At 48.3% G+C, this 13033-nt stretch overlaps 1 protein-coding gene across 6 annotated transcripts in view; it reads right to left on the minus strand.

Moving 5' to 3' along the window:
• CAMTA1 (calmodulin binding transcription activator 1) overlaps positions 1 to 9507 on the minus strand; it is a 241455-nt gene extending 231948 nt beyond the window's left edge. For all 6 annotated transcript variants that reach the window (XM_058039298.1, XM_058039297.1, XM_058039300.1 and 3 more), the window contains exon 1: positions 9414 to 9507. In XM_058039298.1, coding sequence (XP_057895281.1) covers positions 9414 to 9480 — 67 coding nt within the window. In that variant the 5' untranslated portion in view covers positions 9481 to 9507. The remainder of the gene's footprint in view (positions 1 to 9413) is intronic.
• Between the last annotated feature and the right edge of the window lie 3526 nt (positions 9508 to 13033).

The following is a 13033-nucleotide window of genomic DNA, read 5'->3' on the forward strand; positions in this document are numbered from 1 at the left end:
CGCGCCGGCGGCCAACGAGCGGCGCCGTCCGCCAGAATGACAGCGCGGGGCACCAATGGGGCGCAGGGCCCGGCCGGCCGGCAGCGGCCCCGGCCCCGCCCATTGGCTGCGCGCGGCCCCGGCGGGCACCGCCCCCCCCCGCGCCCGGTGACCCCAAACAAAGGCGGCGATTGGCGCGGCCGCCAGTCCCGCCCGGCGGAGCCGCCCCGCCCCGCGCACCGGAGCCCAGGCTGCACCGAGAGAGCCAAATTACCCCCGCCGAGACGCCCCGGGGCCGTGCTGCGAGAGGCGCCGCCTGCCACCCGCGTGTGTCACCGCCCTCAGTAACCGTCCCGGTCAGAGGGGCTGCCCCGCTGGGCTGGGGACGGAGGTGCCGAGCCCCCAGAGCGGGGAACTCTCCGGGCCGGGGCAGCTCCCGGCTCTGCCCCGTTCCTAAGCGGCGGACGGAGCCCGGAGCTGTTTCCCTGCCCTGACCGGCTGCCCCGAGGTGCAAAGTTTGTCTATCTCCCCATTTTTCAGTAGTGCTGAATGTTCGGGGTGCTGTAGGCCCTCTTCCGCAGCGTTCCGGGGTGCCAAGCACGATGCTCGGGTGGAACAGGCGTTCTTGGCACTGTGCGGGGAGAGGAGGATTTGTGATTTGCGGAGGAGAGAACCAAGTTATGAGACGTTAAGGGTTTGAGAGAGTCCTGCCCATCCCCTGGGCACAGTTTGTGGGAGAGTGTCACAGATCCCACTGAGCATGGGATGCACGGAATCAGGGGGCTGTGAAGGGGTTGTAAGCATCAAGGAAATCGCTCTGTCCTTCTCAAACGTGACGTGCCCCAAGGAGTGGCATGTCCTGGCCTGGCTGAGTCTGCCCCATCCATCAAAGCTTGATGAGCACGGGCACTTCAGCCTCCTTGAGCAGAGCCCTGCAGAACTGGACCACAGCTAATGCCTGCACAATGCAAACCAAGACTGCAGCGGTTGTTTCCTTTGATGTGTGTGACTAAACACACAAAAAGGATATTTTCCCTTAGATCCTCCTGGGAGCAGAACTTCTTTAGAAAGACCTGTTGGTGCTTTGGCTTTGCTAAGGACCGAAGCTCTTTCCAAGCCCAGACGATAGGAGGATGGTGTGATGGGCCTCTTCTAAGACAGAAGAAAGGAAAATTCCTTTTTCCTATTTTCAGCAGCTGCTAATCTCGTGGAGCGTGAAAGGCACATTGATGAAGAGGCTCCAGAATGACAGGCTCACTCCCGACGGTCAGAAAGCTCATCTGGTACAATGTCCTATAAATACCCACAAATACCAGTGCAGCCACAGGATCAGCTAAGACAGTTGTTTCCTTCAGCACATCAAAATATGCTGGAAATGGAAACTTTTCTAGTTGCCACACTGGCAAAGAACTACCATTTTCTTGATGGATTCTAGGGAATTTACGTCTGTCCTTGGTTATTCTTCTAAGGCAATCCATATGCTTAGCAGAGCCATGATGTGGCCATGCAGTTGTTGTACTTCATAGTTTGAGTTATAGCAAAATATAGTATCAGACTAACAGAGGTGCTGAGGGACAGGAAGCAACTTCCTGATGCAAGTCAGGGCCCTTTGGTTGATGCCCCACAGAGGTGTGGAGGGCCAGTCCATGCTGAATTCCTCCCCAGGGCTCCCCTCAGAGTGGCAGGTGCTGCAGCCCCTACGGACAGACCTGCCTTGCCACCTCTTCAGCAAGAAATGGGCACCTGGCTCAGCCAAGGAGCACAGCCCACAGTGCTTCTGCCCCTGGAACATCAGGCCAGCATTCCTGGGCAGCTTGAGTTTCCATGTGGGTATCCAGGCAAGAACAAGTAATGACAAGAGATGAGAGAAAGGATGGGACCAACACTGACACAGCTCCTCACTGGTACCAAACACAGGGATGCTGGAGAGCTGTTGGGTTTGTTTTCCCAACTCCTCCATGCAAACACACAGCAAGTTCTGCCACAGACAGCCTTCCTGTTCTTGCCAGGGAAACTGGCACAACCATTCATTCCAGTTGCAGCACTCACTGACACCCTTTGGACAGATAACTGTGGCACTCTACATGGGTCACATCACTCACAAACTAAATGAGATGCCAAGTTAGCTCTGTGTACATCTGTCTCTTCCCTCCAAGGCTTGAGCAGTTCCTTCTGTGCTTGTATGGCTCATTAAAGCAACAAGGTCCACGCTCTGGGGGACGAGGTTGTTCAGGACTCTGGCTGCCTTCTCCTGGCCTGCCCAGCCTGGGGACACAGGCAGTGCTGCTGCACTAACTGGGGACAGCTCCACTGCCAGGACTGACACAACCACCCTGACTCCACAGCAGTGTACACCCTGCTCTAGCATGTGCCTTTGGAAGCACTGCTTGGCTTTCCAGATCCTTCCTGGTCTGTAAACAATGAGAATTTGTGTGCATGAGCATGAATAAAGCATTTTTAAGGGGTTACTGAAGCAGTGTATAAACTCTGCTCCATCTAGATAATGAACTCATTCTCCTCCTCATCTACCAGGAGACACAAACCCCAGTTCACAAACCCCTAGTGAACTGACTCTCCCACACCTGAAATTACCTAATGTTAGGTGTGATTTCTGTACACACAGGTTGCTACAGCAATATATAGGTAATGTTCACACACAGGTTACTAGAGCACTGTGACCTGTGTAACACCAGAGATACTAAATGGGGAGTTTTTCATCCAGCATGCCAGCAAAGCCCCAAATATTTTCATTTCATTGCTGTGCAATAAAATGATAAGGAAGAAGCCATTTGAATTGAAGTGCTGCTGGTATCTTTGAAGTTCCCCAGCTGCCACTGTTTAAAACTCAGAGCAATTGTTATTAAGGCACAGAGTTACTGAACTGCACAAGACTCTGTGCATGGATGGTGTGGCATAAACTTGCTCACTGTTACCTTTCCAGGGGCACAAGCACAGAGCAACATCCAGCTGATAAGCAGCAAGAGAGGAGATGTGCCAGGAGTTTGTGCTGTCTGAATCATGAATAATTTTTATCAGCACACTGATAAAAGCCAATGCTATGCTGGTGATTGGTGTCTGGGTTGGTTTTATTAAAAGGGAGGTGAAATACCAAGTTCTTTCAAAATTCTTAATTGTCAATCCATGGCAGATGTGGGTCTGGCTTGGTTAATTAGGTTAATGTGATGATTTGGCATAGTGAGCTATATGCAGAAGTAAAAGTGTTAAGGATATATTCAAATATCCTGTTATGGATATTCAGCAAATTACACATTGCTGTTGCTATGGCAAACAGCACAAAGGAAAACAGTTCAGACAGGTTTAATGACATAATGACAATGCTGGAACCCCATTTCTTGTGAATTGTTTGCACAAAGTTACTTCATTATTTAGAAGCAAGGAATGCCAAGTGTTTTCACAAAAATACTCTCAAGTGTGAGAAGAGATGATTAGAAATACCTCACATGATAGAAATGAAATGGTTTTGTCCTTTACTCTCTCCACATACAGAATCTAAAGGTGTTTCTTCCAGGAATAAACCCAAGACTTAACCAAGACAATGTGTGTGGACAAACCCACTCTTACAACATGTGATGTACAACTGCCAATTCCAAGGTTTAGCAAATACAGCTAAGTATTCCAAAACATGCACTTCTTCCAAGAGGTTCTCCAAAGAAATATACTTCACCTAATGCTCTGCCATCCAAGTAACTTCTCCAATTTTATGTGGGGAAGTTGAAGAGAATATACATTACCAGGAACTAAGGATGCTGGACTCAGAATGGACAAAAGCACATAATTCCCTAGAGGAGATTGAGCTCAGTCCCCTTCTACACTATGTGCTTTGGCTCCATCATTTTTGCCATTCCTTCTGCAGCTCTGAGCCCGTTTGTTTCCCTCAGAAATACAAAGACTACACTCAAACCACCTCTAGTTAAACTCTGCTGGCTACAGGAAATGAAGTACAACTCCAAAGTCCCAGCCCCTTTAAGGGACTCTGAGGAAAGATGGTTTTGCTGTGCAAAGCCCTGTAAAGAGTTTGTGGATGTTTAAACCAGTAGCCTCAACACAGCACACAGCAATTACCTGTTTAACCAAGAACAGAACTAACAGTGCAGCTGCTCTACAGGGGCACCAGCTCAAAAAGGACAGAGATGGGTGCCAAAAGCCAGTGCCAGGCAGAAGATGCCACCATTCCCAACCCACTGTCCCTGCAGCCCTTGGCCTTTTCTCCCTGTGAGACAGCCTGGGCTCTGCCTTCACTTTGCTCCCAGTGCCACTGAGAAAGTAGCAATCATTTTGCCCTAATATTCACCCATGAGCCAGTTAGAGGAGGAAAAAAAAATGAAATATGAGGTAAATTAAAGCTTCCAACTAAGGGGATTTACCAGTAAGTCACCATAAAATTCAGATAATTTATTTTTTCAATTCTGCAGCAACTTTCTCCAATTCATTTGGATTAGCTATTAGAAATTATGTCTCAAAAATTAAAGAAAATGTCTATTGACCACTATATCAAATTCTAATTTTAGCCAGGGAAAAAAAGAATAATTAGGCTGTGATTTACTCTGGTAGTCAACTTACATTAACAATTTTCCCCCATGTTTTTGTAATTCTGGCAAAATCAAATAATATATATAGTACTCATATATGCTGGGCTAGATTTAGTAAAGACAATTCCCTACACTACATCCAGGACATTTCTCTTTGCTTTCTGTTCTAATAAGACAATCAAGTTGTTCTGTGTGAGGAGGGAATGTGATTGTCATGCGTGGCCTCCTTGGTTGGAATTTTAGTGCAGTCTTCAATGAGGATGGAAGGATTAGTTTTTAATTTCTTTTAAGCTGTCATCCTCCTGTAACAAGCTGCATAGCATGCCTGCTCTCTGGGAATGGTTCACCCCATATCTTAACCCTTCTTCCCAGGGATAAAGTGTAAATCCTGCAAACTCTCAGTGCCAGAAGCCATCAAGCAGTGCTGGCTCTGCAGTGGATGCACAGCTCCCAGCTCAGCACAGTGAGTTTGGGGTTGGATCTGTAGCTACAGCTGGAACAAATCAGGAAAGGTGTTTAAGATCCCTAAAGTTGTGTTCCTGCTTTTAAATAAGTATCTCTCCCAACTCCTCTAGAATTGGAGTGCTGTGTGCATTAACTGAATAAACAGGGATCTGGGACCCAAAGCAGTCACCAAGGTATGAAAGTGTCAGCCCCAGGCACTGAGAGCAGAACAATGAGGAATGGAAGACAACAAAGGAAGAACAACAGGACGACCAAAGGAAGTAGAACTAGTGATGGTAACAGAGGCAGAAGGTGCTCAAAATCACATGGATTCCAAAAGCAGAAGCCAGAGGCAAATTCAAATTTACCTGAGTCAGTTTGCTCAGACAGCACCACCCCAGCACTGCCCATTGCCCAAAACCCCATCCAAGTCTGTCCTGTGATTCCCTCAGGGAGCATCATTAACCCACAGAGCACTTGAGCTTTCAATTAAAAAGCATCATTGCTGAAAGCATTATCCCAATCTTTAAAGGACTCCATCCCAATTGGGCTCTACCCTGTCATAAATTTACAATGAGAAGGAACTTCCCTGACTTTTCCTTTTCCATTCATTATTTATGAATATGTAAACCAAATGGAAAAGTAATCCCAGTGTTACAAACTGGAGTCACTCATGCTTTGCTCCCAGTGGCACCATGGCAGAGCAGCTGCTCCAGTTCTCTTGGGGTGCCCAACAATGCCTTATCACACAACACTTCTTATAGGCAAAAATGATTGGTTTAATATTTTCTTACTTGTTTTAGCCACAGAGCAGTTTCTTTCTAGGTCTGCTTAAACCTTGTCTAACCTTTAAGACTATTCTTTCCCATGTGACCCATGAGAGTTGTACAAAATGAGAAATATATCCAAACAGTAGCTGCAGAAAATACACAGAAATAACTTGTTTTCACTGAGATGAGTTCATTTGTGAGTTCTGACTTTCCCCTGAACTTCCTCCCCTGAAGGACTGGAACAGTAATACCAGTACAATAATACTTTTTCTCCTGAAGTGGAGTAAATCAGTTCCTCACTCTCAGTAGTGAAGTGAAAATTAAGATGAAAAGGAGTATAGAATGTAGAAAACCCCTATTACTCCAGAATAATACAATTTGCTGCTGATGCTCAGTTGCTAAGATAGGCATGTCAATTATTTATAGAAGTCAGGAGTGTGAAAGATGAAGTTTTTCAGCCTGGGACACCACGAAGGTAAAACCAGGAACACAATCCTGTCAGCACTGGCAGACAAGGACAGAATAGGCAAGCACAGAATATTTCTACACAGATTACCTTTTATTGAACTACAAATTGCAAAAGGTCTCTATGAAATGCCACTTTCAGTGTTAAGTGAGCTGTATCTTCCTTTTGACAGTGTCAGTCTGTGTTTAATGTTTATTTAACATTTATCTAAAGGGCCATCTCTGCCAGGGAAACAATGTACAGTAAGTTAGCATAACTTCACCTGAATATTTACAGGAAGCCAAGGATCTTCTCCTGGATCTGTGCTTATGTCCATCAACAGCCTGTCACACACACTGTAAAACCTGCTCCACATGGCCAAACTTTGCCAATAATTTTCACAATCAAAATTCCAATTTATGTTCTCAGTAGTGATATCAAAATTGATCTGCACAAAAGCGTTTCTATGGTTTATAGCAAGTTTGTTGAGAGCAAGTATCTGGATTAAAACTCCCAGGGTTGCAGTGAAAGGTTGTTCATAGATCATCTGAGGAACTAACAGGTACCATTCAAAAACATCCACAATTTCTTGGGGAAAACCTAAAGCAAACCAAATAAAACCCCACAGACAAAATCAGAAAACCTTGGAGCCCCAATTTCTAGTAACAGCCATTGATACATGGCACGGCCTTGCTAAAATAAAATGCCTTGGTGGGTCCATGCAATATTCTATCTCAAAGCTGGAGGAACTCTAAGTGCATCTCCTCCTCCTGCCTTGCCTCCAAGTCTGAGGGCAAGAGCTTCAAATACAGTGACTAAGAAGTTACAGAAAAGGACTAGCACTGAACTTTCAGATCAAAGGATACAGAGTGATTCACGTTCCTTTCCCGACTGCTTGCCAGACGTGGGCTAAACACCAGCAGTCAGGTGCTCTGGAAAGCTCCTCCTCAGAAAGGGAATTTGAATCAGCAGTGATGCTACAGGACCCCAAACAATGTGACTCTCCCTTAGACCGGCTCCCTTGCTCAAGAGCTCTGTCAGCCCATGTCACCATGGGGGTGACACACACCACCTCCCACCGCTGCCACTGCTCCCCAATGCTGCAGGACTACCAGAACAGATATTGCCCATCACTCTCCTGCAACTGAAAACCTGAATGCTGACACTGAGGGAAAAACCAAAAAGCCACAAGCTGGCCCAGCAGGCTACTGTCTGTACCCAGGGTCACACCAAACAGCACGTGCTGGAAGGAAGCAGGAGCAGCGAGGACTTGGCAGCGCCTGAAGCACAACGCCTGCACAAGTGATTGTGCTGATGCCAGATCTGCTCCTTTTGGAGCTTTCCAGCCACTGCTGAGAGGACAGCACGTGTTGCAATGCTGGAGCTGGCAAAGGCAGTGCTGAGCACAGCTAGTGGCCACTGGCCACCTTAAAGCACCAGCACCACGCGACTGACCCCAGCCAATGTTTAGCAGCATGAGCAGTAAACTAACAAATCTACTGAGCTCCCAAAACTGCAGCAAATATTGAAAAGCCTCCCTGTTCCACATTTCACCGGGCCTTGTGGGTGCTGTAGCCACCACTGCTCTGTGCTGGCTGGGTGCCAGGGCCCCAAGCAGGGAGCAGAGGAATAAGGAATGGCAACATGACCTGGCTCTGGGGAGCCAGCACTCCTGTAGGGACACGGGTCCTGCCAGCACTGGCTGTTCTCCAGTTTTACAGACTCAAAGCTTTCCAGATTGATGATGAAGAATTTTGAAACCCAAAGAGTATAAGAGATTTACATCCAAGTTTATGGAAATAGCTGAAAAATATATCAACAGCCTTCACATACACGTATGCAGAAAAACAACCAACAAAACTATCAAATCCCCCAAAATATGGATTGACAACAACAGAAACTTGCTAATTACTATTTTTGGTACCCTTAGATTCTCATCTCTGATGCTAATAAACTAAAAATTATATAACAATGGATTTGAACTGCAGGACAGTTTATACAAGTTAAGACCATTCCAAAAAAGTCAATCAGTGTTTCAGAGTATATTCAGCAGATATTTTGAACACAGGCAGAGCAAAGATCTCTGTCCATGACAGGCTCTTGTCATATCAGGCTGGAAGGCTCCAAGCAGACTAAGAGCTCTGGTTGGCCAAATGGCACAAACACCTGAACAACAGGTAATTCCTACCTGATTGCTGTTTTGAAAACAACATTTCCAGCAGAAACTGTTATAAACATATATATATATATATATATATATATATATATACCCATTAACATAGTACTGACAAGATCCTCTGCTTGCCCCAGAAACACCCTGGGTCCTGGAGAGAGACAAGAGGCAGGGGCAACAGGCAGATAAATCATCACTGCAAACCTGGAAAACTTGCAAGGAGAACATTTGCTTCTGACTTTTGGGGGATTTAAGTTAGCCTGCACAAACAAGCATGAAAATATCCCAAGCAGAGCTACATGACTAATGAAGATTTTCTTTCTCCCCATCAGTTGCCTCAGCCATTTCTGCTGCCACTGGATGAACATAACAAGGCCTTTCTACTGCATGGTGCTCTGCAGGTACGACTAAATCTGCCTCTTCCCTCCCCAAGTGCCCAGGTAGACTATCACACCTCCATCACAGAGAGAATTTCACAGAATCAAAGAGCCAATAAGAAGTGTTTCCTCTGGGCATCTCAACAGCATTATCACAAAATGCAGTAAAAGCACCAGAGTGGCAGAGAGCGATTCAGCCCTGTCGGTGGCACCTGTGTGTAGAACACTCCCACACTGCAGCCTGTGCAATGCCTGGGCCCTGGCCACAGCAGGACAGCCCACGGCTGGCTGACCAACCCTCTGAGCATCACACTGCCTGCAAATGGACTGGCCCAGTGCAGTCTCATTCCTGGTTTTGCCCTCAGAACAACCACGGCAGCAGAGGTGTTGTGGAGTAACTGCTGCCCCTGCCAGGGCACACATGCAGGGACAGGGTGGGCAGGATGAGCTGTGTGGGTTGGAGATACATCATGATACAACTTTGGGGAAAACCCGAGCAAAGAGAGAGCAGGTCAGGAGTGAGAGGCGGCACCGGGACTTCATGCAAAACAGAGGAGGAGGGAATTCAGAACACTGAGCTCTGGTTTGAGGGGGTGTGCCGTGTGCCTCGTGAGGAAAGGTACCCCACAAAGTCCCACAGGCTCTGAAATGCACTCAATTAGCTGTTCCTTTTACCTTTTTGTTCTACCCAGCATTTCTTCAAGAGCACTGTCATCTCTGGCTTTGGCATCCTACTCATCATCTATGAATTCATGTTGCCGTTTCCTCCCTGAAAGGAAAAATCCCATAGTCAGTCATTTGCTACACAGAGGAAAGGACAAATCTGACAGCATTTTTGCCACTGTTAAAGTTCAAAGATCACCTTGCTTCTTGAGCAGACAACACTGCAAGGTGTGCTCTGGGCTATGGTGTCATTCAGCCATGATCAATCAGTGTCTGTTCACCCCAGAAACTTACCCCAAATTTACCTGTAAGCAGCTGAAACACTGTCAGTGCCTCAGCTCTGTCTGGAGAGAAGGAGCAGGGCAATGACTCCCTCAGACTAAAAAAATTCCCACAACAACAAGAGAGACTTGTGCCAGGCAAATATCTTTATTTTACTTTAAAACATTCTGAAAGTGTTAATCTGTATGAAAGAGAAGCAATACAAGACTGAGCAAGCATGTTTAATGTTAGGGAAGCCTTCACATCACATGAGCCAAATTAAAAATAAGACTAAACACAAGTGTACAAAGCAGAGACAAAAAAAAAAAGAGAAAAAAAAATCAATTTTCTCAAAGACATAACATAAGGGACTCCCACAGGGGCCGGCAAATTCTGGAAGGGAGAAGGAGATTATATTTTATGGGAAGAGATTCAATAAGCATTCTTTTCCCATAAAGCTAGTGATGGAGGATTGTCACTGCTCCATAGACAGCCCGTGCACATTTCAGGACAACAGTAACAGGAAATCAATAGCACCTTTTATATGTGCAAAGACATTATCTCTCTGGACTCCTAATACTAACAAATGGGGCCAAGAAACACCTTTACTAGAATTCAGCAGTCAGCATTACTCTGGCTGAGAACAGAGGGCAGGATGCTGGTCTACACATTTATATTTTTAGATATTTTTTTAAAAACTAACTGTGCTCAGAGCATCACCCTCGAGTGGTGCCCAGGAGCCCCTGGTGACAGTAGATCACAAGTGCAACGGTGCTGAGCCCTGGTGCTGTCACCCCATCACAGCCATCCCCTCCAGCTGATGCTGCAGCCATTACAGGCAGGAGCTTTGTCAGGGGGTAATTTGACAGCTTTGACAAGCTCGGCTGGATTTATGGCACTTTCTAGTTTTTCCCTCCATTGAGCTGTGATGGAACTAAAGTTAATATTACCAAACCCACCCTGTGAGGGGACAGGTTCCCAGGGCTGAGTCTGTGATAGCAGTCAGTGGGAGAATCTGCTACACTGGATCCCTCAGTGTCCCCTCTGCTATCTCTGGCTCTACCACCACTAGTGAGGCTACTCACAGCTTACTACAGAGCACTGAAGCAGCAGCCACAGTGTCACAGGTCTGACAAACCATGTCCAGCTAAACCTGAGCCCTGGGACTGCTTCTCTTGCTGCAGGGATTGTGCCCACACAGCACCACAAAGCTTCCACCTCCAAGTACCAATGTGGAAAGAGGAATGAATAATGAATATTGCACCCCAAGCCAAGCCTTGGCAAGTTGGTAAAGCACAAACAAGCACTTTTCTTTCTTTTCTTCCTTTTTCTTTTTCCCATCAAATTGCTTTTTGCCATAGATGTTACATTTCCCCTGTTATAATCCAGGGTTTCAAAGAGCTCTCTCTACATCCTTAGAAAGCACAGTTCATATTTAGCTCCCTAAACTCGTATTTCTCTCTTCCTATATTTCCCTGCCAAGATGTGACACCTGTGGAACGTTCCCAGAAAATTCCCCTGAATCATCTGTGATGCAAGGGAACAGCAGCCAGCGTTGGCAACAAGCAGCTGGGTCTTTCAGGAAAGCGTCAGATCAATCTGGTGAGGGGAAGGATCCCCAGCAACTCTGTCACTAATCATCCCCAAGGATCACAGAGCTCCCAAATCTGTTAGAAAAAGAGCATAATTATGACAGGACCAAAATCCATGGGAAATAGAGTTGCCATGGCAACTGGCATCCTCACAACTCTAATCTCCTTTGCGTTCTTGCACAGACTCAATGACTCCTAAACCACGTGGAGGAAAAAAAAAAAACCTGTCTAGCAGGTGGGTTCATTGAGGAAAAGCAGTGCTAGAGGTGCTTCCCTGCAGAACAGACCCATTTCCACATGGTTTCTCAGAAAGGAAGCCTTTGTGCACCTCTTGTTCCAAGCATTGCACCTCACTCACCAGGAGTGCAGAGGAACTGCTATAACATAATGAATATTTCCTTGTTAACTACCCTTGTATCAGAAAAAAAAAAAACTTATTTATTATTAAAACATTCCTGTTTTCAAATAAAAGTGACATGAAGATAAAATCCAAAGCAGACTAGCTGAGTTTTGAAATTGGAATGTGGTTCCCTGCACTGGTGTCGATGAGTGGTTTTCAAACACTCCTCTTTACAGACAGCAGTATCCAAAACCCACTCCAGCATCCCCACACACATATCAGATCCAGCCATTGGGCTTATTTTTCTTCCTGACAGCCTTATCACAGCATTAATACCCAATCTGTCTGTCCACCAGCATGCTTTAAAGGAGGTTTAGGTCCAAAGCTGGGCAGCCCTATTGCTAAAATCTCTGAGCTCTGCACATTTTGGGGCATTTCCCTTCCATTCCGGTACTGCTCGGGCCTGGGGAGTTCACCCACCATCAGTGAGGGCAGCACAGCGTGAACCCCAGGGTCCACTGGGGTTCTCAACGCCAAAAGCCAAAGCAGCGCTATTGATCCAAAGGAAACTGCTCCAGATCTGCCGGCGACAAACGAGCACACGCTCTGCCCACGGTGTGCCCTTGTCGTGGGTCTGACAGCGCTGAGCTCAGCTGGGCTCGCCTCCGGTGCCGCGCAGCTCTGCCCCGGGACCCTCCGCTGTACCGGGCTGCCCCGCTGCCCTCCGCCAGCCCCGCCGGAGGCGGGGACTCACGGAACAGCGACGGGATGGTGACAGCACGGCTTGGAAATATCCCTCTTGTTACCGGGGAGAGAGGCCTCGGGGCAGCGTCTGCACCGACACGTCCCGTCAATGACCGGAGTGAGCGACTGCGCTTTAGGCGGGTACCGAGGGCCCTGCGGCACCGAGACGGGCACCGGCAGAGGAACCGGGACGGGCACCGAGAGAAGAAGGGGGCATGGGCACCGGCAGAGGAACCGGGCACGGGCACCGGCAATCGCCCTCCCTCCCGCTGTCCCCCCGGAGCGGGGCGGACGGAGGCCCTGGGGCACCCACGACACCGCCACAGCCGCCGCTGGGGTACGGAGCGACCGCGCCGGCAAAGACGCGTCAGAGTGCCGGGGCGAAGAACCAGGAGGACGTGTCCGGAGCGGAGCGCGGCAGGGCAGGCAGGGCAGGCCGGTGCCCGTCGGTGCCGGTGCCGGTCCGCGCTCCCTCCCTGGCTCTCTCCGTCCCTCAGTCCCTCCCTCACTCACCCCTCGCCGCCTCCGCCGCCGCCGCCTCCCGGCTCGCGCGCCGCGCACACGCACGCGCACACGCCGGGGCCGCGCGGGCGCGGAGGGGAGCGGGCAGGACGGGGGCGGCGCCATCGCGCGTGCGCGGGCGGCCGGACCGCCGGGCCGCCAGGGGGCGCCGCAGCGCGCGGCGCGGGGTGAGA

The sequence above is a fragment of the Melospiza georgiana genome, chromosome 22 (genome assembly GCF_028018845.1).
Source record: "Melospiza georgiana isolate bMelGeo1 chromosome 22, bMelGeo1.pri, whole genome shotgun sequence".
Taxonomy (NCBI): domain Eukaryota; kingdom Metazoa; phylum Chordata; class Aves; order Passeriformes; family Passerellidae; genus Melospiza; species Melospiza georgiana.